Consider the following 23452-nt stretch of genomic DNA (forward strand, 5'->3'; position numbering starts at 1 on the left):
GGAATTTGCTCTGCTCTCGTACACGAAAAAGTAAGCGAATGAATAAAAAAATATTTAAAAAATAAAAAGCGAAGCAGCAGCAGCAGAAGCAGAAGAAGCGACGCTGTGTATGTTGTATATCTGTACTAAATTGCACATGAAGTGATTTCGAGCGTAAGAAATGCCTTGGGTTGAGTGAGGGGGAGTGGGAGAGGGGCTGGGGCAGGGGCTGAGGCTGATGCTGAGTCTGGGGGCGCAGCCATCGATAATATATATGTGAACACTCGGTTATATGTCCCAAACGAACGGTGGAATATGCATATAAAAACTTGGCGCAGTTTCAAAGCTGTATGTATGTATGTGTACATGTTTATGAATATGTATAAAAACACATTTCATATCAAAATTACAACAACGCACACGATAGTAGCCTTATGATGAACGAGGCATGCTGAGCGTTCTCTTGCTGTTGTTGTTGTTGTTGTTGAAAAAAATGCCGGAAGTCGGAAAAATGCCACAAAAGTTGAGTCAAGTCGAGTTGACTGAAGAGCAATTTGATTAAATACATTGCGCAAATTTTACAAAATAAATTAGCTAATATTTATTAAAAATATTTCATATATTAATTGTTTATCTTTCTCTCTTTTTCTTTGCAGTGCGAAAACTAAATACAAACGCTAAGCAACAGTATTTTTGCTCAACATTAACATAAACAAATACTAAGCATAATATACTAGAAATTCTATGCAAATTCGTATCTAGCAGTGATTATTTGTTGCATTTTTAAATCGAAGGAAAACCCCAAAAAAAGAGAAAAGAAAAACAGCAAAAGGAAAGCAGAAAGCCACAAGAGAGACGAGGATTAATAGAACGCAGCGAGCTTAAGCCAACAAAACAAAAAAATATTAAAGTAAAAATATAAACGTAGTACGATTAGTAAAAGACACCACCAATTTAATTTTCAAAGGAAACTAAAAAAAAAAAGGAAATAAAAATAATAAATTAAACAAAAACCAGATTAGCCAAAATTCAAATAGATGTCGGTGTGCATTATATTTTGATCATATATGAACAATATACTGTACATATAGCAAGTATATATATCAAATATATATATATTTACAACTTTAGCCATAAATCGCAGCTAAAAGACAAACAGTTCAAGGATAACAAGAGCGATAAAAGATCTAGTAACGACCGCCAATCGGTCAACACTTTGAAGATAATTAACAATATAAAAGACAGAGCAGAGAGCACAGAGCGCATCATATAAACAATATAATAAATATAAAGCAACAACAACAAAAACAAAACAAATAATGGAGGACAATAACACAAGCAGCAGTGCGAGCGGTGCGCCCATCAAACTGGAGGATCCATCGGTGACACTCACAATAAGGCTGATTATGCAAGGAAAGGTGAGTGGAATAACTGAAGATATTATTGTATTAATAATTAACGTATATATGAACAACACTGATATTAAGCTATATGAATTAAGTGCTTGTGAAATGAGTATATTTAAAGCAAGGACAGGCTTGAGAGCTCTACAACAAGCTGATGAGTTTTAAGAAAATGTTAAAGGGTTTACAACTTGAATTTGAAGCAGTAGAGATTTCAAAAGGTGAGAGCTTTAATATAATTTGAAAGCTTTGATGTGGCTTCGAAATGGAATTATGTTTGTCAGTCTAATAATTTATGCCATATGCTAAAGGGCTTCAGAGATTTGAGGATAAACAAACCTGAAAAGTTGTGCTTTGATATAATTTTCAGACTTTGATATGGGCTATTAAGTTAAATTATGTGCTACCACGTTATAAATAATTCAAGGCGGGATAGCTTTAAAAGGGCTTAATAATAAGAGATTTAATAAAGTCTTATAGCTTTTGACTTGAAATAAGTCAGATTTTACAAGAATTTAAGCTAAAACTTGTAAACTTTGATGAAATCTTCAAATTATAATGTATAGCACTTTAATTTGACTCAATTCTAACAGTTAGTTGGCAAAAAAACTTTTTCTATAAACTTAAAGTTGAACTAAAACCTTTTTAACAATGACTACTTTAATTCAGCTGATTAACTAATTTGCTAGAGTGTGAGCTGTTAAACCAGACTAAAAGGCTATAGAAAGTAAATAAATTTACAGCTGATTCTTTATATAGTGTGAACTATACTAAACATAACTTTGCTAAATACTTCTAAGCTTCTAAGCCCATGAATTTATTGTAGAAGCTAATAGCATGGCGTTATATATTCTTAACTAGGATTTTAAAGCTAACTGAATAAATGGCTTAAACCAGGAATTTAAAAAATATATTGTAGATTGTGAAAATGTTTTTATTTTTACAACTGTCATGAGGTATTCCATTCAGCATTTGTTTTGTCAGTCCTTGAACAAAGCTGACAGCGTTGAAAAGCTCTTGTCAATCAGTTCACGTGCCGAGAAGTTGCGCAACATAAAAAGGGATATTATTTATGTGGCCTTTCGTTGGGCTTTGCAACTTTTTAAATGGGGATTCTAAGAGCAGGTGTAAGCGTTAAAGCGTTCCATTGAATTATGTCGTTGTTAAATATTTATAGAAATACGCAGCAAGCTCTCAAAGCTAATCCAGTGTTATACAAATACAGAGAGAGAGAGAGAGAAAGGTGGATGAAAAGAGAGTGCGAGAGAGAGAGAGAGAGATTGTGAATACAAATGCAATCAGAAACGGTGGCAATTTAAATGGAAAGTAATTAAAATTATAAATTGATGCGTAAATTTTGTATGCAAATTCGAATTAAATACGCCACACTTCACGCATTATTACAAACCAAAGAAGAAGGACAAAAAACGATATTTATATATATATGTCTAATATATGTATATGCAAATACGAGAAATATTATTTACAGTCATAAAATGCGAAGCAAGCATCGGCTATTAAATAATCATTACAGCACACAAATATTGTGAGTAATAAAAATAAGTAATAAAAAAACAAAAAACACATCAATAAATGTCATAAAAATAAAAGGCAGAAATGCAGCTGAACAGGCAGGTGGACAGTGAGCTCTGATACTTATATAAAAATATGTATCTTCATATATACATATATACAATATATCAACCAGGCTCATCATAAAAGAATATATCAAGCATATATGTATTTTATTGAAAAATAATCGTATATTATACATAATTAAGCATTTGTTTATATAAGGCAAAGGACAACTGCGAACGGCGGCAATGGCAATGCAAATAATGTAAAATAATATTGGAGCGCAGTAATTAGGCACGCGTTGAAAATGCAGCTCATTAAAATATATGTATGTAGATTAAATAAAACATTGAGAATTTAAAGGGAATTAAAAAATGAGAGCAGTAGTTATACTCTTATGCTCATTAATATATTAAACTGATTAATGAGTTCATTGGAATTGTATAATGTGAAGCAGCATTCACTCAAATACTCTCGACTAAAGCAGTTTTTTTTTGTTTACTAAAAAATTAACTTCAATTTAGAATTTCCATGAAATGAAACACTCAATATTTATCATGTAAAATAATTTTCTCTATGTAAAGAAAAATAAATTGCTATTTAAAATTATTCAAAAAGAATAATTTATTAAAAAATAAATAAATAAATAAAATAAACAAATAAAAAAAAAATAAATAAAATAAAATAAAATAAATAAAATAAAATAAATAAAATAAAATAAATAAAATAAAATTAATAAAAAGAAACCATTGTCCATATTAATCTAAAGTCAATTTCATAGAATAGACTTAAATAATTTGTAAAAAAAAAAAGAAAAAAACTTATATTGGCTTTAAGAGAATGATTTCCAAGCATTAATTTTCATTTTTATAGCTGTGTTAATTATAATAAAAATAATTATATTTAATATTAGTTTCATAGAAAAAATACCTTACTTAATTCAAATAAAAAAATAAAAATTAAAAATCGCCTCCAACTTTTTCTGTCTCGCTCTACTATTTGTCAGACAGACACAAAAGAAACCGAATTTGTTCATTTGGAGCGGCCTATCAAAAAGTTTTCTTTTTTTTTTTTTTTCTTTCGATATTTGTCAAAAATCAAATACCACATAATAGAGCTGATAGAGCTCAGTCACAGATAATTATCATTTGCGTAAAAGCCGTTGTCAAGCCCGACTATCATTACAATCAACTACAGCTAAGCTTCAATGTGAAGCTTAAGCCACGCTAAAAGAGTGTAAATATCAGCTTATTTATTTGATAACAGTCAACAAACTTCAAAAACAATTATGCAGTGACATTAGCTACAGTCCATGTGGGGGGCTAGGAGAGGAAGCGGTTGAAAAGCTGTTTGTGTGCCACTTCAAATTCAAATGTGGCGACAGCACGTGCTGGCTGAGCCGTCAAAAGCTTTTGGGCCAAAGCTGTCGTTAAACTCGCGCTGATCATTATTTAAAAGCCGATTTGCAAGTGTGACTAGCGTTTGATTTATGTAAATACACACTTATATATATACATATATATACTGGCCCGTTGTTGTTGCCAAGTTATGTGAGTGCAACGAATTGCAGCGACAGGTGCAGCAATAGCAACAGCAACAAGAGCAGCCACAGCCACAGCAGATAAGGCGACAGAGCGACGCACTGTCAGCCGCAGGGTGCATCAAGGGAACTGCTCTACACATTGCATGATGTGTAGCTAAAAATTGGCAACTTGGCAAAAATATCTGCAGACAATTTATAATAAAAATAGAACAACAACAACAACAAATGACAAGTGAAAAGGAGAACCTACGAAGAGGAAGGGGGGCTGAGCGGTAGGAGTTGGGGTGCCTCGATCAACGGGCCATGGTATTCACATATATGTATGTAATTGCGCACTCTTCAGTGCTCAAGCTAAACTAAAATTAAGTATTCGCATATGTAAATGTACAAATCTTGTTTTGCTCTTTTTATTTTTGGCCAGTTTTTCGCAATGTGTTCGATTCGCAAGTATTTGATACGCCGCTGCTCAAGGATTCAGGCAATAAATTCTCAAGACACTTTGAAAAGCGCCGAATAGCTGCGCTAGCCATCTCTCGCTCGCACTCTCTCCCGCTATCTCTCTCTCTCCCGCTATCTCTCTCTCTCTCTCTCTTTGTGTGTGTTGGTCTTTTGATCGATAGTTATAGATTAGCGTGATTTATGAGCGGCGTCGTTGTCGCCGCTGCTGCTGCTAGCTGAGTTGACAAATCCTCACACATACAAACGCACACACACACATGCCAGAATATGCAAATACATTTTAAGCGCAATGCAAATCAAGTGGCAAATAACAAAAAGAGAGAAGAAGAAAAAGCGCTTTGAATGTACACAAACAACATCCGTGTTGACTTGTTTAATTGAGCATGAAATGAAGGGATTTCTATGTGATGTACCCTGTACAGATTAAGCAACTGCAGAAGGGGTATAATAGAGCTGCTTAGAAGTAATGCATTATATAATAGAATAAATGTCTATATATTAATAAATCAAGGGTATTTGTCAGTCGTTAATACCCAGATAAACACATTTATATGCAGATTAAACGGATTTGCGGTGAGTGTGCATAGTTGACCTAATGTATTCTATAATAACAAAAGTTAGGGTAGGTCACAAGCTTCCAAGTTAGCTGGAATAATTACCATGCCATATTCATGAATGCTTTTAGCATTAGTGTTGAAATCTTTCAAGCTTGAGCTGCGACTAATGAAGTAGGTATATGAATATATATACATATGTATAATTTACGATGACTCACATATATTCATTTCTGCAGTAATAATTTGCACTATAATTTAATAAATATGTGTATAAATAAATTAAAAACAGGTTTTTTTTTAATTGTATATAAAACTATATCTCAAGTTAATTAATCATTGAAGCATTTCTTCTCTCTTTCGCTAACTACAGTTGTTTTATAAATTTGTGTCCCCGATTTTGATGATTTCTGTTACATTAGCATTATTATGTAAAGACATTTTGGTTAGAGTGCATAGATAAATCGGTTAATTATAATTAGACAAGAGACTGTAAAATATTGCGCATTGAACACAACCAAAATTCACGACAAGATGCTGCATTCTTCTGCTCTATGCAATTTCACTAATTAAAAATGCATGATTCAAAAATAACAACTACTAAAATAACAACAACAACAACAAGGGGAGCAACGGCAGCAGCTGCTGTAGAAAATACGTATACGTAGCGTATGCATATATGTATATGTATATAATGTATATGTGTCTGGCTGACAATTGCAAAATACTCGATAATTCTGGGCGAGAGAGTGCAACCCACTTTTAGCTTTGGTTTCTATGCAATTTGCGGCTGACTGCCAAAAGACAACAACAACAACAACAACGGCAAAAACAAGCTAAGGAAAAAGCAAGCCAAATACCAGAACCTTAAACAACACAAAAAGTGCAGTCGATATTTTGTCTGCTCACTTTTTAGTTTTTATTTTCGTTTTTAATGCTCGTTTAGGTAATTAAATAGAGTATATTAGGCTTGGCCAATGCATGTCTATGCGAATTAACTTAATAAATTGGTAATCTTTTCTGATTTTGTATGCATTTCTAATGAGGGCGTGACAAATGTGGTATTATAATAGACCTCACCAACATAGATTCTATAATTTATGGCCTTATTTAAAGTAGATATTCAGAATAGAAAATCGATTATCTTTTAGAATCAATAAATTCATTAGACTGGGAATACGAAATATAATACGAATAAGAAATAAATATTTTTAAAGGGCAGACTTGGCAGTTTGAATCATTGATTCATCGAAATAATCGATATTTACTGATTGCATCCTCTTCTATCTATTAATTAAAAAAAAAAAAAAAAAGAATAAGTTAGCTTATCTGTAATATTTATTCCTCAGCGATGTAGTAAAAGCTGAGCTCTTCTACATATATAAAGCTAATATCAGCAAATTGGGCAGTTGGGTCCCAGTTGATCTCTATAAATCTATATAAACTAACACAGCTGGCACAAACCCGAACAATATTTCATTCCAATTCAATTGCCGTTAGACTATGATCATCGACTTTAGACCCTGATCACGCATTGGGCAGTCATTTCTAGCCAACTATAATGATCTCCTACTCGTTTTCTATAATTTTCACATTGTCGCTTCACTGAGTTTTCTTTTTGTGTTGGTTGTTAGTTTTGTTTTTTTTTTTTGTGTCATAAATTAATTAGCTGCATCACGACTTTGCCTTCAACTCTGGTTTGACTCATTCGACATCTGTTGCTGGCTTTCACACAAAACTGCCAACAATTGCCATTGAATGAATAACAAAAGCAAAACAATAATTAATAAGGCCCAGTTAATTAAAGATGCAAAATACTGCAGCTGAATTGTGGCCTTGATCCAGTCATAAATCTTGTGCACTCGCATAAATCCGAGTATTGACAATTGCCTTTCATTATGGGCCCTCTTGCAGTGTTTCTAAACTCAATTATAAAGGGCATTGTTTTACAGTTATTTTATGTTGTTGTTTTTTGTTTAATTTGAAAGACATTCTAAATGCCAACTTCAAAGATCTTTTGTCTGGAACTCTGACAACAATTTATGGACCGAATTTTTGTTGATTGTTGATTGCTTCAAATTTGATAAAAATTTGTAAAATAACCAAAGTCAATTTAAAATGAATTTCTGTAATTTAAGATTCTTTACTTTATTGTTGTAAAACTAACAATAAAAACTTAATACAAAATAAATAAATCTTTTAAAAAAATCACCTTTAAATATATTAAAATTATATTGCTATCAGAATTTTTATTATTTTTATTTTCTTTAGATTTATTTTTAAATTTACTTATTTTTTAATTTTTTAATTAATTTATTTTTATTTTTTTTTTTTAGTTTATTTATTTTTATTTTTTTTTTAATTTATTTTTTTTTAAATTTATTTATTTTGTTAATTTATTTTTTATTTTTATATGTGTATATATTTTTTTTTATATTCATTTTATTTTATTTTATTTTTTATAAATATTATTTTTATAAATAAATTAAGATAACATTTTAAATTATCTCTATTCTTCAATTATAGAAAGTTTTAAATACATTATATATATTTATATTTGTTTATTTATTCTACTGACCAAGTCCAAAACGAATTAAGTGTAAAGAAACTTCTTCTGCACCGATTGCAACAGATTTCTTCGTTTTTGTTTTTGCTTCTTCGCTTTAACGATCTAACTGTGCTATTTAGCATGGCTAAACATTTCGCAACAGCAACAAACAAACAGCTTTGTTCACCTTCCAGCGACAATTACAGTGCCTAATTATTACCCACCTATTATTAAGCTGGAGGCCAGACAAACTAACAAAACTTGAACAGAACAGAACAGAACAGATTGTCTAATATTCTCAAGGGAGCGCAACATTTTGATAGCCCATTTATCACACGACCAGCCATCTGGCTGCTTGGCTGGTTGGCTGGCTAGCTGGTAAAGCATGTGGCCAAAACAACGTAGAAGAAGAGACTTTAATAACACTGAACAAGAAGAAGAATCAGCAACAACAACAACCACAACAACAACTACAACAGCCACTAGAATGAAACGCATTAAGTCTTAAGAATGGACGGTGCTAATTGTGCCGCAACAAAAGAAACAAAGAGCGCCAAGCCACCACATACAATTTTGATGTTAGTAGAGCAGTAGAAAGAACAAGTAGAAGAAGAGAAGAAGGAAGAAACAGACGAAATACAGACAGCTTAGACACAAAGCAAAACAATATATAGAAATGTACAGATATATATATATATATGTACATATATGTATATGTATACATAGATATAGCTGTAGTTATCTGGCAATCATGCTGAGCGTGCAAAATTTCTGCTGCTGCGTTGGTGGCAGCTTAAAAAATTTGTCTCTATGTTGAAAATTGTTTAAAATATTTACCAAAATGAACGAAACAAAAAAATACTTTAATAAATGCATTGCATGTTGTAGTAAGTTACAAAAAAAAATAAAATAAAAACAATTGCCCAACCGTGAGAACCATTTATGGAGACCGTTCAAGAAAAATTGCAAGACAAAAAATACAAAAAAAAAAAAAAAAAAAAAATGAAAACACTGTGCAACAAAATGTTGGAAAATGCAATGTGACAACTGCTGGCAGGGGCCGAGGCGCAAATGTACTGGCAACATATGTGCTTGTGTGTGTGTGTGTGTGCGTGTGTGCACAGCTTGTTGCACGAAAAACTACTGCTGCTGCTGGTGCACACATGTGTGTGCAACGCGTTGGTCCCCACCTCTCTTGCCCTTTTCTGATATATACATATATATATAATTTTTTTTTTCTTTTTCTGTTTTAATAAATCATGCTGCGCATTTGTCGCCCTGCTGCTTGTTTCAGCGACTGCTCCTGGCACTTGAAATGAAAACAGAAAAGTGCAAACTGTACAATTAAATAATTTACAATTTGCAAGGGCAATGCAACAACAACAATAACAACAACAGCTGCAACAGCTATTACAATTTTTCACAAGTCGCAGCAGGTCGCATTTTTAATTTGATTAAAATAACAGTAACAGCAACAACAGTTGCACTTCGTCTCTTTCCAAGCATTACTAATTGCCTGAAAACAAATGTCGAAATGCATGTAGAGGCACTGATAGACTTCTCAATATCATAAATAGTAAATGGAAATATTTTATACTGATATAAAATTAAAAACTGCCACGATTTCCATAATATTCAAAGCGAATTAATTTCAATAAACATTTGTAAATAAATATATTTAATTATTATGTAAATCGATTTCCACATATATGTTTGTAATAGTTTTTATAGCAATTTTGTTGGTATATTAAAATTCAATTGATTAAAAAAAATATTAAAACTGATATTTAAAGAGATACCCAAAAAAGTATATAAACAAATATCCATAATATATTATCTAAACAAATATCAATAAAATAAAAAAGTATACCACAAATATGTATTTTAAAAATTGATATGAATATTTAAAATCAATTTTTTCATTTTAAATATTCATTTCATTAACAATTTATGCCTTTGAAAATCCTTTCTATTGCTAGTTTTCATCTCATTAGGTTTTAACTATAATGAAAGTGCAATTCAATAATCTCCTATACAACTGCTTGGAAAACCATTTTCTTTTCTTGTTAATTTCAATGGAAATTCCAATACACAATATACTATAGATAAAGTGCATTAAAGTCATTTTAAGTAATTAAAAAATAAATTCAAATGATATACATTTGCAGTTCGGTCTACCATTTGTTTTTCTATATATTTCCAACTGAATGAATTTCAGCTCAAAATATTTGCTAGCAATCGATAATCATAAACAAAAATCTGCATCTTTTGTTCGAAGCTGGCGAAGCTGATGTCCAAGTGTGTGCGTACGTGTGTGTGTGTGTGTGCGTGTGCGTGAATGCATGTAGTGGACCACAGTAATGTGCACAATGTTTCGTTTTTAGCCACTTCCTCCATGCATATTTTATAGCACACATACACAGATACGGACACCGACGCACACATACATGACGACAACAAAAACATGAAATGACATGCAAAATTTTGAATTCACAACCGCAAAAGTGAATTTTTGCATACAAATCGATGCATGGGTTGCTTGCAAATGTTGGAAGTGCAAAATTTTAGCATTTAATTGCTGCCATGTAAAATGTGTGGTGCTGACGGTGGTGGTGCTGTTGCTGCTGTCTGTGTGGTGCGGTGTGGTGCGGTGTACTTTGTGGAGAAATTTGTCCGGCATTTAGCAAAAGGAGCAGCAGTTGCAAAATGCAATCAAGTGAAAGTGCAGAGATTTCATCTGTATACATGTATGCATGCATGCATGTGTGTGTGAGTGTGTGTGTGTATTGTATAGGAATATGAAATGTCTAAAGCTGATCACTTGACCCATACAGATTTATGCAAATTGCGTAAGCTTCTAAGCCGCAAATGGCAATTGATATGCAGGAGACTGAGACAGAAGGAAAAAGCTGACAGTGCGGGCGGAGGGGCGGAAGCGGTTGGTGAAGGGGGCGATGAACGTGGAGGTAATGGCCGCATTTTGACCAGAGCGCATTAATGATGATGAGCATCCGTCGCTAATGAGCAGCACATCAAACTTAATAGCCATTGGCTTAGGCTACTTCAAATATGAGAAATACACTTTGTGTCTGTGCCTCTGTGTGTGTTTGTGTGTGTGTGAGCTTGAATGCTTATTGCTAGAGAAGGCCCCCCATAAATTATCGAGCGCCGTCAAAATTTGTCTTGAGTGCAGACAAGCATAAGAACGCAATAAACGCATAGACCCATAATCATGCTAATAATTATGGCAATTCCTTCTGACATTTGTGTCTAATAAATATTTCGGCCATTTAGCCTAGCACCATGGGCATAAATATTATATATGAATGTGCACAAGTAGCTGGCAAAAATGCCAAATGCAAAATGGCCCACAAAAGCAAACCAAAGCCATCAGCGACAAAAGCCAAGACAAGTATAATTTTTGCATAGATTCAGTTGAGTTGGCTGAGGTGGCAGGGATGGGAAGGGAAGGGGAAGGGGGAGGGGGCGACAATATCATACTTTTATTGCTTTTGCTTCTGCATTTTGTGACAGACTGGCAAAATGCCCAAAATACTTATACCTTGCATTGTCTAAGCATGTGTGTGTGTCTGTGTGTATGTAGAGATGTACCTGTGTGTGTGTGTGTGCGTGGCCATGGATAGGCTTTTAGATATTGAGATAAACTTTGCGACAGCCGCATAAACTGCGCTGTTTGAAGGTTAACAAAGATTGTTGTACTAAATCCTTAAAGTGCGAAAAAAAAGTGACTTAAATATTATTTTGCTAAAGAAAATATATTTAAAAGGGCACCAATATGTATAGCATAATATATATTTGCAAATGATACAATAGCTGACCGAACCTAAGTTGCAGAGTCCTGAAACAAAACAAGATTGTAAATCATGTATTATATTTATTTATTTTTAAATCAGAAAATTCTATAGAAACCAAAACTATACGTAGTTTGAGCGAGCGACTTGAATTCTGGAGTTATAGGAGCAGTGTTTGCAGTTAGTTTTACGAGCAGCATTTGGAGTTGCATTTGTTAGACTGGGAGTGTCGCTCCCATTGGCTTCATATTCCCTATGCTCATTTTAACTGTGCTCGCTCACTGTGCGCTGAGTGCAGCTGAGCATACGAAGATTAAATTGACATAAAAAGCGAGCAGTGGAGTTTTGTGTAGGTGGTCTCATAGACCGAGATGCCGAATGCTGTTAATAAAATATATATTCATTTGAAATTATTAAATGTATTTTTCATCTTAAAAAAAAAAAAAAAAATACAATTAAACAGTGAAATAATTAAATATAATGTAATTCATTTAAATATCGTTATTTTTTATTAATATTATTTTTTATAATTTAATATAATTTATTTTATTATAATTATAATTTTTTAAATTATATTTAAAAAGAATTTAATACATTTAAAAATATAACAAAGCATACAAAAATATATTTCTAAATTGTTTTGTTAGCTTTTCGAGAGAATACAAAATATAAAAGACTGAGAATTTCAAGAATTAATAAACTCAAATTATTCAAGAAAATGAAAATTCATTTCATGCTTAGTATATATTTTGCTATATAAAATAAATAAAATATGTCGTTATCGTTCATAAAGTAAATTAATGCCACTGTAATTGATATTTCATAATTTTCATTGATTACTTACTAGACTAGATTTACATTATAATTAATGCATTCCCGTAAGCTCTTGTCATAATCTTCATAAACTTGCAATGGTCTACTCTCAAGTCCACACTCGTAATGTCCAGAAAACCGCATTAGACATAGCCAAGGGGTCTTTGAATTAGCATTTGCATTAATCGAATATTTGCCTAATGCTAATCGGTTGCAATTCACGTCAGTTATTTCGATCTCTCAATGTATTGACGTTTACTTTGTAAGATTAATGGCATTCCGGTATTAATTAGTAAACTGTCATAGAACAGCCTAAAATTATTTTAATTGGCCTAAAACGGTTGTTGGCTGAGCCGTGATGCCTCGCATCGAATTGAATTGTGACTGCAGTTTTAATTGATATTTAAAATTGAGTATGATATAAGTGTCAATCAAGCGCATTCTGGCTTAAATTCCAATTAAAATGCATTTTTTAATAAATGCCTTTAAACAAAACGCAATTTTCAATAAACGCAAAACGAGATAAAGAAAAAATAAAATAGAAAAATTTTCGGCAAAGTTGAAAATTTCCAACACGTTTCCATAGATACACGAGTGGAGTTGACAGCTGCTGTGTAATTAATGTGATTTATTTCTCGATATTCTGTTATTTTTCTTGTTGTTTGGTTATTTCGTTTTCTATAAGTATGTATGTATGTATTTATATATATATATTTTTGCAGTTATTGATTGCTGTGTGCACAACTTGTTCAAGTTTCAGTGAGTAGCAAAATTGTTTCAATACTTTTGCAGGACGGCCAATTAGACCAGAGTGAAGTGCTGCTCCATAGATGCAGATACATATAGATATACAGATATATATGAGTGTCTGTGTATGTGTGTGCACCCTTGCGGCTATGCCATATATTTACAATCAATTAAAACGCGTAAAACGCGTTGCCCGCAAATTTCATTACGAGCGTCAATTTCTGTACGTGTGTGGATGCGGGGGGTGGCGAGGGGCCACGATTGGAGCTCTGGTTTTGGTTTGCATGTGAATCGCTTTCTGTGTCACTTAAATATGCAAAAGTAGTTACACACACAGAGAAAGAGAGGGAGAGATAGAGTGGAAAAGAGAGGTATACACGCATACATTTACACTTGCTATAATATCACTTAATATTTAATCGAATTTGCACATCGCTGAAGCAGTTGCTGGCAAAATAAAATAGAAAATGAAATAAACTGAAAAACATATGTGAACTGAGCCAAGTAATGGAGAGTCTTGTATAGCACTCTATATGAGCATATTTTATACAGAAGAGATAATCAATAAGTAATAATAATAAATGAGTAATAATAAAAAATATTACTAAATAAATAATATTATAAATAATAATACAGAAATAAATAATAATTATTGCAGGAAATAGATTGATTTTAAATACACTATAAAATGATCTTATGTAAGATATAAAGAAATTTATTTATTTATTCTTTACAACTAGATTTTAATTTTTATTAAATAAAAAAGAATTTCACAAATTAGATATAAATTTGAATATACAATTTTAAAGGATCGTAAGGCTATTGTAATGTCTAATAATAATAATAATATAAATAATATATAACGTAATAAATTATATAATAATGTTAAATTAAGAATTCATGACTGCGCATTACATAAATATAAATATTTAATCTACTAGCTTATATGGTATAAGTATTTGTTTTTTTGGATAACATAAATTTGTCGATCTAGAAGTTCTTAAAATATATTACATATTGAAAAATGCCTATTTCTCATAATAATACAATATCTTTTCTCTCTCTCTCTCTTTACAGGAAGTTGGTAGTATTATTGGTAAAAAGGGTGAAATTGTCAACAGATTTCGCGAAGAGGTAAGCATAGACAAAAAAAAAAAAAAAAAAAAAGAAACAACTCACTTTACATTATATTTATCTAACCGCCTATAAATCTTTACAGTCTGGTGCCAAAATTAACATTTCGGATGGCTCATGCCCGGAACGCATTGTAACGGTATCTGGCACAACAAATGCAATCTTCTCGGCATTTACGCTAATTACAAAGAAATTTGAAGAGGTATGTGTGCGCTAGATTGAAACGGCTGCCCAGCCGCACAGTCGATTGCATAAGACAGAAAAACACACACACAATAATTAATACAACAAACACGATATATGTATATTAAGTATATAGTATAATATATGAGAGTACTGCCAAACAATCGCAGTTTGGCTAGAGAAAGTCTTTGGCAGAATGGTGTTTGTTGTACTCAATTCTTGAAATAAGCTCACGCTTCACATTACTAACTTGAAACCCGTTTCAGTGGTGCTCGCAGTTCAATGATGTTGGCAAAGTTGGTAAAACTCAAATACCCATTCGATTGATTGTGCCCGCCAGTCAATGTGGATCGTTAATTGGTGTGTATGGACACATAAATTAAATATGTATAAAGAAACGAAATGTGAAATTGTTCCCTCTTTCCCTCTCTCTCTATTATGCTAATGCGCTGTGACATGTAGGAAAGAGTGGCTCAAAGATTAAGGAAATACGCCAAACCACAGGCTGCTCCATACAGGTGGCCAGCGAAATGTTGCCAAACTCCACGGAGCGTGCGGTTACTTTGAGTGGCAGCGCTGAGCAGATAACCCAATGCATCTATCAGATATGTCTTGTCATGTTGGAGGTAAGTTGGACAAAGCTAAAGTGAATAAAGTGACAGGTGGCGCCATCTATAGGCGGATAGCGCTATGATTCGATTGCTATACCTTGAAATAATTGAACATGAATTGAAATGGGTAATTCTTGTAATCTAGTGATGAAATTAATCACATTTCCATTTTATTGTGAGCACAGAGCAAGTTGTGGCGCCATCTATGGTCAGATAGATGCATAATACTTTTAAGAAGTATTACAAATGATTTAGTTTGTAGTTATTCTCAACATTCAACTTCACAAACTAATATATTTTCTCCTTCCCCCTAAACAGTCCCCGCCACGCGGTGCTACCATACCGTATCGACCAAAGCCGCAAGTAACTGGACCCGTTATCCTGGCCAACGGACAGGCCTTTACCATACAGGGCAATTATGCGGTGCCCACACAAGAGGTATGTTAAACAGTGCCTAGAATTTATTTATGTCTAGTCTAAGCCGTCTTTTATGATCTACTTGAAGAGATCAAATATAACGCCGCATTCTATAGCTAGTTACTGCCGAATCTTTCTATATATCTATCTTAATTTCTATATATTTTAACTGTTTCCAACTACATCGTAATCCAATATTCATTTACTTTTATATTGCCATTCTTTTCATAAGCTAAATAACATTTCTGTTGTCTATATTATCTATAAATAATTTCTTTATTTTTGGCTATTATAACTACTTTGGTTTACCTACCACTATGCGCGTCAAGAAACAAAACCGTTTGCCTCAACTCTTAACTCAATTGATTTTATGTACATTTCTCTCTCTATGCCTATCTTTGTGTATAAAACAAGAGTCTTTAGTTTGTTCATCCACTCTAATTATAATTATATCCAATGCTCGTTTAGAATACCTTTTTATTATTTGCACCTCTCTCTTTCTCTCTTTCTATCTCTCTATCTTTGTTATCCACAAACTTTTATCAAACAATCCCTTGAACCTTGGCAGCTGTCTAGAGCCGAACCGACTTGTAACCCACTCTCATCGCAGTTCTCTGAAATGTCCCGCAGAGCCCTCAGTTGGATTCTGTCCGACTGTGGGTGCTCTTTGTCCACTTATTACACCCAGTCGATTACCGTTTCTTTGCGCTCATATTCACATATTTATATCTCTTGTATTGTTGAACCCAGTCAATTTTCAAATGTCCAAAAGGTGGCCCCCTCCGAAAATCAAAGAACTAATTTCAATCATTTACAGCAGCAACTAAAAGAAAATATTGATTAATAAATATATCTAATAATATTTTTAAATAAATTTTTACATAATTTTTTTTGTGTTCTTTTTTTAGTTTCTTTCGCACTCTCTTCTCTCAGGTTAAGAGCTTGTAATGAGAGTGTCAGCTCTCTCTCTGGCTCGATTTCGTCAAGTGCGTCGTGTCTGCCCTTTTTTTTTTGGAAAAGGGGGCGGCCGCACTTTTGGAATCATTGGTTTTAGGGTTCTACAACCGAGTGAGTTTTTGTGCGGGGGCTTCACTAGTCTCACAACCACACACAAAACTAAAAGAATGGGTTTCTCATCTATCTCAGTCACTCTCTCTACTCTCTCTGTATCTCTGTGTGTGTTGTAATCGAATCGAGGGCTCGCGTGCAGCGTGTGGAGAAGTATGTTCAAACTACACTAGCTCTATAATATATTAAACAAAAAATAATAATAATAATAATACACATATATATAAATATACCCCATAAACAAGAAGCACAACAAACCTTTTGAGTGATAAACAATTACTAAAAGTATTTCAACTGATAAACCCAAAAAAATTAAAAAAAAAAAAAAAAAAAAATCAAATTTTGCTCTATTTATCCTACGTTTATTTTCGGTATAATATATTTTTAATATATATACAAAACTTAATACTCTTAATTTTTGTGTAGTAAATACTTACATACAGATATATTAAAATGTTAAGTTCATTTGCCAAAACAACAAAATCCCATTTCCGCGACAATTTTAATCACCAAAAACAACAACAACAACAACAGCAGCAGCTAGAATAATTTATGTGTCGGCTCATAAAATGCTGATACCTTAGAGGTGTTTTAAATATGCATATGCATATATATATGTTTGCATATATGTATGTATGTATGTATATGTATACGTATATTATACAACATTTAACATAATACAACAACAACAATAATAATACAATTAGCAACTGCAACAACATACTATTCAAATATCGTCCTGCCCGAGCCCTCACATCACTCAACTCTACTCTCGTCCGTATATACAAAATATATATAGTATATATCTATATCGTGTATATCTCTTTGATTCCCCCGTCCAAAATTTGCAGCAACAGCAACAACAATCCCTCTAAGCCCTCGCCAGCCACTTTGTGCCAAACAAATATAGTTTGCAAACTAAACAAAAAGTTTTTGTTGTCACTTCAAATTCAATTAATGTCCGCAAACAAAAACAATAATTCAAACAAAATAGTTATACCATCTCTCGCTCTCGTTCTCTCTTTATCTCTCTCTCTCTCTCTCTCTCTATTTACCCGCCCTTGGTTATTGTCGGTGTTGGTTTTTAGCTTAATGCGGCGTGTAGTGTTGAATGAATAATCCCAGTCAATAGTCGCGGTCCAGCGGTTGTCAATTAGGTACACAAAGAGCATAAGTTAGTATGGCACCTGGGTGTGCACCTGTGCCTTAAATAATTTATGATTATATTTGGGCACTAAATTGACAGCTAACTGCGACTAACTTATTGACCTTCGCTCATCAAGTACTTTTAGTATCCATTCACGGTTTGCTAACCCGATCTGGCAACAGTATTCCGACCCAAAATCGTTTGCCCACTCCTCTGTTAGTTTGTTCTCTTAGTTGTGTTTATCATTTGTATTATAATTATTATTTTTTCTGCAATAAATTACCAAAACTCCAAACTTTTGTCATATATTAAAATTCATGAACTGCCTTCGTTTACACCAAAACTCTGCACACTCTACTTTTTTTTGTTCACTCTCTCTTCGACCTACAAAAGCTTTTTCTCCGTCCCAATGAACGAGAATCTATGCAAGCTTCCAACTAAAATGCTTTAGAGGAATATATATTCACATATATATATTTTATAAGCTTTCTATTTGAATTATATATAAATATATATAAAAAAAAAAATTAAACAACAGATATTTGAGCTCAAAATTTATGTTTGGTAAATCAACTTTTGTTCTTCTACTTTTTTCTTCTTTGAAAACTTTTGCAAAACAACAACAACAACAAATAAAAAATACCTTCAAATTCCACGAACACAATATCGAAAAAAAAAAAATCGAATTAAAAAAATGTAATACTATTAGACCTGTCCAGTATTTCCACTTGCTTTGGCTACCGGTGGTCTACATGCTGGTATTTCAGGCTTAGCGGATCCTTTGTTAAAGGGGGCACATTTACCAGGAGCGGTACCAGCACACCACCATCACCTACAGCAAATGCCCGATGTGAGTTTTGATTGATCCGAAAATACAACAACAAATACCAAATACCAATAACAACAATTCCAAATAAATCGGCAAAAAATAATACAAAGCAAATCAAAATCAAAATCAAAATGAAAATGAAACATACATATCCTGAAAAAAAAAGTCGAAGCTTGCGAGCCAGGACAGCATTTGATTCTTTTTTGGCATGTGTTGCTGTATTTGAACTATGTACCCTCTAGCTGTACATCAACCTGTACGAACCAAACCCCGCCCCTGACAGCTCCTGCCCCCCTCTGTTATACCGTTGTGTTTGTGCATTGCTGTTTGTTGTTACTCCGTGTATCGTATGTATGCTCCTGCTCCTCTGTACATCTCACCCCACACACACACACAGTCTGTAGTTGTGTTACCCCCCCTCTAGTACCCTCCCACCCAGCAGCTAGCCAACCAGCCTCTCTCTCTATATATATGTAGTTTGTGTTGCTGTAGTTGTACCTTTACTACCTCTGCCATTTCTTTTACGATGCCCGTGTTGCAGCAACTGTGTGGTCAGGACACATTTCAATAACATTAACGTTATGTGTGTCCCCATGTGTCCCCATATGCGCCTCATCCCCAAGCAACTGTTGGATCACAAAGTTGTTGTGGGTTACTTACTATATTCTTTTTTTTCGTTTGTTTATTTTTGCTTTTGCTCCCATTTTGTTTCCCTTTTAGTTGAGCCACACTAAAAATCCCGCCACTCGGGAGAGTGCTCCGAACAACCCATCAAATGCATTTTTATGATGACACAAAACTTGGTTGCAGCATCATTTGTGAATTGTTTCCATTTGTTTCCTTTTCTTGTTATATATATTTTTTTTTTTTGCTGCAACAAGATATGTTTATTTAATATGCCAAACGCTACTTTCTATGACGACCGACCACGCCCCTGCACCCGCACCCGCCTCCGTCTCTCAGCCAAATTCCCTCTTGTTATTGAGTTGCAAGTTCATTTCCATTTGTAAAAATGCAAAAGCAAAAAATATTGCTGTTTTTTTATTCTTCATACAGTGAAGCATCGAGCATGTTACATTTGTTTGTGCGTTAGATAAATATTTGATTTAAAAAACACACACACACACAAAGTTTTTATATACTAAATATATGATATACATATATGTAGATTTCAGAGACACACAGCTTTACACACAAACATTTCATTTCAATATTTGATGATTTTTCTACCCTTCAGTTTTTTTTTTTTTCGGCTTATATTTTCCCCTAGTTGCATTTGTATATATATATATGTATTTATATAGATATATATGTAGTTATATCTGTGCAACTTTCATTCATTCATTATTTACAAAAGTTTGCATTTGATTTGATTAATTTACAAAGCGCGTGTCTAACCCAACCCTGCTCATATATACATAAAAAATATATATATGTATAGACGTATATGTTGTATATATATAATGCATATATGTACATGCACATGCTGCATATATCTGTGCGTGTGTGTCTTATTTGCTGTAGGTGTTGTGGATGCAAATCTCTCGATGCCTATGAATATGCAAGTTTTTGAAAAGTTGAAGTTGAGCAAAAGAGAACAAGAAAAACTATTTGTTTTAGGCTAGAATTTTAGGTTATTGATGCCCTAGATGCTATGAATGGAATGGGGTTAAGGGTTCGGTATTGTAATTTCATACAGGATGCAGGAAAATTGTATAAAAAGAAAGAGCACTGACAGCCTATAGGTCATTCAAATAGGTCAGAGTGGAAAGAAATTATTATACTTTTGTAATTATAATTTTAGCAAATATTTAGGGTATTATTTGGTAACTTAAATATTTAGCTATGAGGTCAAGTTCAAGTTCTTACTGCCTTTACTCTTTATATTCTGATTAGCTTTTGCAGTATATTGCTCTTCTTATAGTATATTTATGTGTTCATGAAAATCATAGTCTTGAATAAAATGAAGATGAAAATTCAATAAACTTCAGTCAGTTAAAAAAATAAAATATTTAATATTTATAATTAATTTTGTTAAGTGCCTACGATTATATAGATAATCTTCCTACACTGATAACTATTTCTATAGAAGTTCGCTTATTCATGCATCTCTTTAAGTTATCTCTGTAAACAAATGAAATATGAGCAAAGATATAGAAATTTAAATAGAAATCTCTTTGCATTCTACTCTAAACAAAAAGTGGGCAATTTTTTCTTTTTCATTGGAAAATTTACTTTAAGTTTCTATCGATTTATATTTTGTGTAGTGCAGCAAAACTATTTTCATGAACACATTTGTATATATACTACTCTATTAATATATTTAAAAAATCAAAACGTTTTATTAGAAATATTATAAAAATAACTGTATTTTCATACTCTCTGTCTCTATTTCTGTATATTGCGTAGAGCTTTTAAAGATTAGAATTTGCCACAAAATATAATTCTCATATACTTTCACAAACAAATTAAACTCAAACAAACACTCATTTACATACACACACACACACAGACACTCAATCACACTCACTTGAACATAAATTTAACATGTTTTTTCTAACCTGTATAAAAATGTTAATAATATTTGTCTAATAATGTAAACAAAATTGTTTTTTTTTTCTGTTTGGTTTTGCTTTTGATGCATTTATTTTCTATATAAAATATAAATATTCTATGTATATTTATTGTTTGAGTTGGTTTTATTTAAGTTGTATATTTGTATTTATTTTATGATTTTTTTTTTTTTTTTTTTGCTGTACGCGCGTTGTGTTGTGTTACCCCAGCCAAGTTAATACTCTACTATACCAAAAGAAAATGTTGTGTACTAAAACCAAACCAAAACATGAGACTAATTCTGTGCCCATATCTCTCTCAATATACTTATATAATATATATACTACTTCCTCTATCAAGAACATAATCATAATAATAATAATAACAAACTGAATCAGATAAGCAGTATGTGAATATTGATTTTAATGTCGGGTTGCCTTCCCAACAGGTTGCCAAGAATCCTTTGGCCAGTTTGGCTGCCTTGGGCCTGGCCGGCATGACGCCCGCCAGCACCGGTGGCATAAATCACACAGGTAAGTCCATGATATACTACAATGGGATAATGCCGAATTAACGTATGAAAATTGTTTTTACTTTCTTCTCTCATTTATTATTGTTAATTGCTTTAGCTCTGGCTGCCTTGGCTGGCTCGCAGCTGCGCACGGCCAATGCGAATCGGGCACAGCAGCAGCAGCATGAGATGACAGTCTCGAATGATTTGATTGGCTGCATCATTGGCAAGGGCGGCACCAAAATTGCCGAAATACGTCAGATCTCCGGCGCAATGATACGCATCTCCAACTGTGAGGAGCGCGAGGGCGGCAATACCGATCGCACCATCACCATAAGCGGTAATCCGGATTCTGTGGCATTGGCCCAATACTTAATCAACATGAGGTGAGTTTGAAATGCAAAAAAAAAAAAAAAAAAAAAAAAAAAATTATCTATGTATATCAAATCTAAATTTGTGTATGATTGTCTCTATGTATGTATGTATGTATGTTTGTTGTCTAAATGAAAATTTTGTCGAATTGATTTGCAAATTGACAAAGTGAGAAAACAAGGTCTAAGGAGGTCGTCGGTCGTATCGGTTGTATCGGTCGTCTCGGTCTCTCAGTCATCTCTTTTTGATAGAGTCTTAAACTATGCAGAGCAGTTTTGGGGCAGCGCGTTCAAACTCTTGTTAACTTAAGCTTAAGCTCAGTACTCAATTGAACTCTCTACTCTACTCTCTATAAGTATAAGTCGTAAGCCCGCATTCAGCACCTAACTGCTTATGTCTCATCTTTGTAGCTCCAAAATCTACTGAAATGTAATGCACAATTTCATACATAGACAATATAATAAAACAAGCAATAATCTAAATCAATTCAGCACCAGCTAAACTCTAAACTCTAGTTTTACAGACCAATCTATTAAAAACAAAACTAAAAAAATAAATAAACAAAAAAAAAAAAAACAAACCAATACAAAAACAAACGTTTAATTCTATATAAAAATATATATAACCTAGCATCTAGTATAACAATGTATATGATATAAACTCAGCTCAGCAGTCGATTTGGAGGAGGAGGAGCAGGAGCTAAATGGACAGCATCTCAACTAAAACAACGTCACGCGTCGCACTCTCTCGCACACACACGCAAAATCTAAACGCAGCTGGAACTGAAAACAAATTGGTACTTCAAAATACTAAAAAAAAAAAATAATAAAAAAAAAAAAAATAAAAAAATATGAAGAAGCCGCAGTTCAACCCATCAACCTAAATATATATTTTACCAAAAAAATATAAAAACTATGCTCCTCTCTCCCCAACCCGCAACAAACTAAACTTAACCAAAATTCCCACCAAAAATCAAGTTTTTTATAATCCTGCAAACTTTTAAATACTGTTTTTTCGGTCCAAGCCCAAACAACAACAACTACAACAAGTCAAATAAACAAGTTTTCTACTCCTAACATCCATTTTTTTGAACGCCGCTCCCAAACCATCAACAAACCAAAACATAGCGCCCAAAAAAAGCTCTCTTTAGAGCTTTGCTATCTATCCGTTAACTCCGTACCGTTCCTCCACACA

General features: G+C 33.0%; 1 protein-coding gene across 8 annotated transcripts in view; it reads left to right on the forward strand.

The window, feature by feature from the left end:
* LOC6582879 (poly(rC)-binding protein 3) overlaps positions 1 to 23452 on the forward strand; it is a 115030-nt gene that overhangs the window by 87919 nt on the left and 3659 nt on the right. For 3 of the 8 annotated variants that reach the window (XM_032731723.2, XM_032731722.2, XM_032731724.2), the window contains 9 exons: positions 636 to 1397; positions 14511 to 14567; positions 14653 to 14769; positions 15017 to 15110; positions 15213 to 15376; positions 15680 to 15799; positions 18703 to 18843; positions 21824 to 21908; positions 22005 to 22272. In XM_032731723.2, coding sequence (XP_032587614.1) covers positions 1299 to 1397; positions 14511 to 14567; positions 14653 to 14769; positions 15017 to 15110; positions 15213 to 15376; positions 15680 to 15799; positions 18703 to 18843; positions 21824 to 21908; positions 22005 to 22272 — 1145 coding nt within the window. In that variant the 5' untranslated portion in view covers positions 636 to 1298. The remainder of the gene's footprint in view (positions 1 to 635; positions 1398 to 14510; positions 14568 to 14652; positions 14770 to 15016; positions 15111 to 15212; positions 15377 to 15679; positions 15800 to 18702; positions 18844 to 21823; positions 21909 to 22004; positions 22273 to 23452) is intronic. The other 5 variants (XM_032731727.2, XM_015162638.3, XM_032731726.2 and 2 more) reach the window with 3 other exon arrangements.

The sequence above is a fragment of the Drosophila mojavensis genome, unplaced genomic scaffold, assembly GCF_018153725.1.
Source record: "Drosophila mojavensis isolate 15081-1352.22 unplaced genomic scaffold, ASM1815372v1 contig_74, whole genome shotgun sequence".
NCBI lineage: Eukaryota > Metazoa > Arthropoda > Insecta > Diptera > Drosophilidae > Drosophila > Drosophila mojavensis.